General features: G+C 49.2%; 1 protein-coding gene across 1 annotated transcript; it reads right to left on the bottom strand.

Annotated features, from left to right (window-relative positions):
• Positions 1–1,803: 1,803 nt before the first annotated feature.
• Positions 1,804–3,678, bottom strand: LOC123092859 (ubiquitin-60S ribosomal protein L40-1). Its single transcript, XM_044514712.1, has 3 exons — positions 3,494–3,678; positions 3,229–3,418; positions 1,804–2,070 (listed from the first exon to the last, which is right to left on the bottom strand). The coding sequence occupies exons 1-3, from the start codon at positions 3,594–3,596 to the stop codon at positions 1,974–1,976; spliced, it is 390 nt and encodes a 129-aa protein (XP_044370647.1). The 5' UTR covers positions 3,597–3,678; the 3' UTR covers positions 1,804–1,973.
• Between the last annotated feature and the right edge of the window lie 1,495 nt (positions 3,679–5,173).

Raw genomic sequence — 5,173 nt, 5'->3', positions numbered from 1 at the left:
ATATAGGGCCGTAGACCGTAGCTGGAATAACGTGGGTAGGCCCAGCTGGTCAAATCACGTGGGTGGGGTCCAGCTGGTGAAATACAGCAGATTAAATGAAGACATGTGTGAAATACAGACATACAATTTATGACAACTTTTGAGGTGGTGAGATTCTATTGGTCAGAGAACCTCCGGTAGATCCCGGCGCCGGTAAAAAGAGGTTTGCGATGGGCAAGTAGAGGCTGCCATCTGATCATCACCGTTGGAGCTCCCCTAAACCCTTTGCAGATAGATCGATCTCTACTAGCTACAACCGCTGGCATCTTGGCAATCATACACACGTGAATCGGCAATTTACACAAGAACAACCACCAAGAGAGTACGTGCATCTCTGCATCAGCCCATCACCACCTTTTTGGATGCTAACATTTCAGAGACGTTGGTGACTCTTTGTGTTGGTGTGCACTAGGATGAGGAGGATGGAGGCCCCCTAGCCGCGGCTGGCTTGCTGAGGAGGGGCTTGCAGCGCCTTCACCACGATGGTCATGTTCGGCCAGAAGTCCGACTCGTACTGCACGCACAACGCCGCCAACCGCTGCCATCTGGCATGCATATTCCACCTTGTAAACATCTGTACTATGATCTACTCCTTCTGTTCCTAAATATATGTTTTTTTAAAGATTTTACTACAGAGACTACATTCGGATGTATATAGACACCTTTCAGATTATAGTCTATTCATTTTGCTACATACTCCCTCCATCCGAAATATTTGTCATTAAAATGGATAAAAAAAACATGTATCTAATAGTAGAGGGAGTAGTATGGCAGAAATATTATGATCGAGAAAGAGTTCATGAATCTTGGGTGGATAGTCGTTCCCCAGCTTGGGATCCACGCACTGCTTCACCTTGTCCACGCTCAGCCTCGGCGTCGTCTTCGTGCGTTGTTTTTGTGCCAGGAGAAGAAACATTTACAGCAACTCAGTACGAATGTGGCTCGATCTTGGTTGGTGTAAGACAGGGGAACGAACAAATGGCCGTAGGAGCCTTCTCCGACCAGGGCCTTCTGCTGAAGGCCGGTGATACTGTTCAGCTCGCCCATGGAGATGGCCAGGCCAGCACGTCGATGGGCAGGACCTTGGCGGCGCGTTGCTGCTCCTCGGCGCATTCGGCCCTCTCGGCTTGCCAGGGCACATTGCAGCGAGCATATCAGCTGTTCGCTCTTGCTGGATCACTGAATTTACTCGCTCTTGCTGAACTTCACTCAAGAGCGAGTAAGTTCAACCGGGCCTGGATCCGGACCGGAAAGGATGGCGTAGGAGGTCAAGGCCGTTGCAAGCAGACGCAGTGTGATAACGTGGCGAACTCTATGCACCCCGTTACAACTTACAAACCCGCTCTATGTTTCGGTAGGAGGGACATGCCAACCAAATAGGATAGCACAATGCGGCAATTGTATTTGCCCATGCAGACGCCAGGAGGTGTCTCTGGATCAATTTTGTTTCAGCGATTTTCCAATATTGTACTACAAATTGGGTCATCTATTTTGGAAGTAAGGGAGCTAAAGCGCTAAACTGGCACGGCAGAGTTTGACATCCATTGAACCAAAACTCAAAAGAGCTCAAACTTACTTGCAGACTACAGTTAGTGTCAGCATTTGAGCATCAGTAATCTGGCATGATACCAGCCGAAGAGTGGACAATCTAAACACAGCCAACTCATGTCCAGTGGCCCGGATGCAGAGAGGAAACCACAAGCGTTCGCAGAGAGATTACCAACCAGTCAATAATTAAACAGAACGCAGAACAAACAGAGGAGATACGGCAAAATTATAGGTCTGCTACCATATACCAATACTGTCAATTATCACCACAACGATACGAGGCTGAAAGCAAAGTAAAATAAGGTTCAACGACAAACGAGACGATAATAGCATAAACTCCGACACGCGATGGATTCAACCGGCCCATGAAACTGACTAGTGGCACTCTAGTTCTTGATCTTCTTCTTGGGCCTCAGCTGGTTGCTGTGGCCACACTTCTTCTTGCGGCAGTTGACAGCCCTAGGGTGCAGGCGCGCATAGCATCTGCAGATAGGTGAGAACATTAGAACATGTAAGATCAAAGTGTTACTGTATTAGACTAGACTGTAGGGTTGCTTAATTTATCTATAGAAGGCGATCAAGGAAGTAAAATAACCAGCAAAATTGAAAAGGTTAGAAAGGGCAGACAAAACGACCTAAAGCCCAAACATTATCAATCAGAATTCAGCATGAAACAAGGATTCCATTGAGGGTCTCAGTGAAGGCCAGTTTTTTCCACATGGGAAGATCCTTCAGAAGAGACCCCTCCCGCCCCCCAGTTGATGATCCCCAATCTCAGCGCATCCTTCTATCTCAACCTTTAGAAGAAGAACAAAGTTGCAGAAACTAAATCCCGCTTAGTTCTTCACCCAAAGGAATAGACTTCACAAGGAACCGCCAAGAGAGAATGACCATACAGTAAAGAGGGAAGGAGAAATCACTTCATCCAGTCTTCAAATTCGGTGTGGTTAAAGCATGAGTAGTCATCATCGAGCCAATAATTCATTGTCATGAATGCAAAACTCTGAGCAGCAAAACATGCAAGAGCCCACAAGAAATGCCCACTTGAACTCTTTATTGAAAAATGCTCTAGGTTATCTCATTACAATACCCAATCCCAAAAATATAACAGAAGGACATGATATAAAGTACAAGTTCACAAATAAAACAGCAAAAAGAATAATGCAAGCAATGGGTATAGATTTTTCTTGATGAGAAGATTGAAGTGAGTGCTACATCTAGGTAGCTAAAGAGTACATTATGGGGTTTATTTTACCAATTTAAAAGTCAGCACAGCATGATAAAACAAAACTAAAACTATATACCCTGACGCATCATGCTGCGATGACTAACTCATTTCCAAAAGTAAGCCGCCGCAATAGCTAAGAGGAGTTTATACGATGAAAACGTGAGCTCAACAGAAAAATTGGACATATTTCTATTCTTATTCTTGAAAACAACTGCCTTGCAAACCATCTAAAATCATATTCTAGTGATTGTAATCTTAGACTAACTTCTTCTCTTCCATGAATGATATCAAATCTCACTATATGTGAATCATTCATAAGAGAAATTTAGATCTAACAGAGAGATGAATTAAGTCTAAAATTACATACGGTTAAACATAAATAAACGAGCTAGCATGTCGACGACTACACTTACTTGCGGCAGATCATCTTCTCCTGGTTGTACTTGCGGGCAAGCGCCTGCAGGGATGGCTCGATGATGCCTCCGCGGAGCCTGAGGACGAGATGGAGGGTCGACTCCTTCTGGATGTTGTAGTCGGCAAGGGTGCGGCCGTCCTCCAACTGCTTGCCGGCGAAGATCAGCCGCTGCTGGTCCGGCGGGATCCCTGCCGGAACAAAACAGATATTAGCCACGGCGGCCGGCGGAAACAAAAAAGGAAAGGAAAGAAGAAGATACTCACCCTCCTTGTCCTGGATCTTGGCCTTGACATTGTCGATGGTATCGCTGCTCTCAACCTCGAGGGTGATGGTCTTCCCCGTGAGGGTCTTGACGAAGATCTGCATTTTGGCGAAGGGTGTTGAGGCGGCGGCTGCGGCGGGTGAGGCATTTTATAGGGGTCTGGGAAGCTAGGGTTTGGTCTGAGGGAGAGGGGTATGTGGGGAGTGGGCTGGGCTGCTAACCGGAGAGTGCGGCTGGACTTGTGAATTCATTGTTAGGCCCAATGAGTGGGTGCTCTGCGTCCTGTGTCGAGTGAAGAAATGGACTCCCTCAAAAAACAAAAAAGGAGTGAAGAAATGGATAGGCTCGTTTCAAAACAAAAAAAAAAGGACAGTCTCGCGGAAAGAAATCTACACAAGCGTGGACCGCAGGCGATTTTAGGTCGGGCTGGTTTTGCAACCGATAATTGATGAGTTGATTAATTTCTAAAATCATGAAAAAAAAACTGAGACATACCACCAATAATCAAACATGTCCAGCCAAGCAAGCCCCCATAGGTATCCAGACCACGCAATAAGGCCAACTCCAACACACGTCTGGTTTGGCCGGATTTCGTCCGTTTGGGGCGGCAGTGAGGCGGCCCATGTTCGGTTGGGTCATTTGGGTTGTCGGTGTGCCCAATGCGCGGCAGCATCGCAAATCATGTCTGTGATGGACATGATTAAAAAAAGCCAAAAAACTAAAATAAAATGCGAAAAAATATAAAATAAATGCAAACATAAAAACATAAACATAATTAGGGGGTTTACGGCCACAAAACGGCCCAGTTTCACGGTTTACATTGACATAAATAACATAAAAAACAAAAACAAAATGCTGCCCGCGCGCTCCTGCCGTGCCCGTCGATGTCGTGGTCGTCGCCGTTTTCAGTGGACGTTGTTGCCGTCGTCGTCGCTGACGAGGTCGACGTAATCCGGCGGCGTCCAGAGGTGGGGACGGCGGCTCGTGGTACACGGGGGCGGGGTGGAAGGCCGGAGGTGCCAGCACCACCTCCTCCCGTGGTGAGGTCTCCCGCTCCGATGACCGCAGCGGCGTGGGGCACCAGTTCACGTCCCCCACGGCCTCGGCCATCATCGGAGCCATGCACGACCAGCTTCACTGCTGGCCCACCAGGCCGGGTGGAACGCGACCACTGGCTCCTCCTCCATCACCTCCTCCGCCTTCACCATCTCCAACTCGGGGATGGCGACGTCGCCGGCCGCAGAGAGGGCCATCATCTCCTCAAGGCCCTCCCATTGGCGCTTATCGTGCATGCGCATAGAGTCCTCCATGACACACTGCATGAGCCGAGCCTCCCCCTCCACTGTCATGCGAGGTGGTGGTGGTGGTGGAGACGGAGACGGAGACGGCGAGGGCAACGGCGTGGGCGTCAGGCCACGCACCCGTGTACGCCCGCGCACCTAGGGAGCACGCATTGCGCGCTATGGACGTGGTCGCTGCGGCCTCGACGACGTGCCGGCGAAGAATGACGCGTGCCACACGTCGTGCTCGTCCTGGAGCCACGTGTCCCAGATCCGGGAGTCGGGGGCGTACCTGTCGTCGTAGTATAGGTCGTCCAGAAGGAGGAGGCGGTGGTGCTTGATCTCCTCGCGGCGCGCACGGCCGCTCATCAGGACCGGCAAGATTTGGACCCGGTCGGCGT

Source organism: Triticum aestivum, chromosome 4B (assembly GCF_018294505.1).
Source record: "Triticum aestivum cultivar Chinese Spring chromosome 4B, IWGSC CS RefSeq v2.1, whole genome shotgun sequence".
Lineage (NCBI taxonomy): Eukaryota > Viridiplantae > Streptophyta > Magnoliopsida > Poales > Poaceae > Triticum > Triticum aestivum.
The sequence above is the reverse complement of the archived record's forward strand: the minus strand, read 5'-3'. Positions and strand labels throughout refer to the sequence as shown.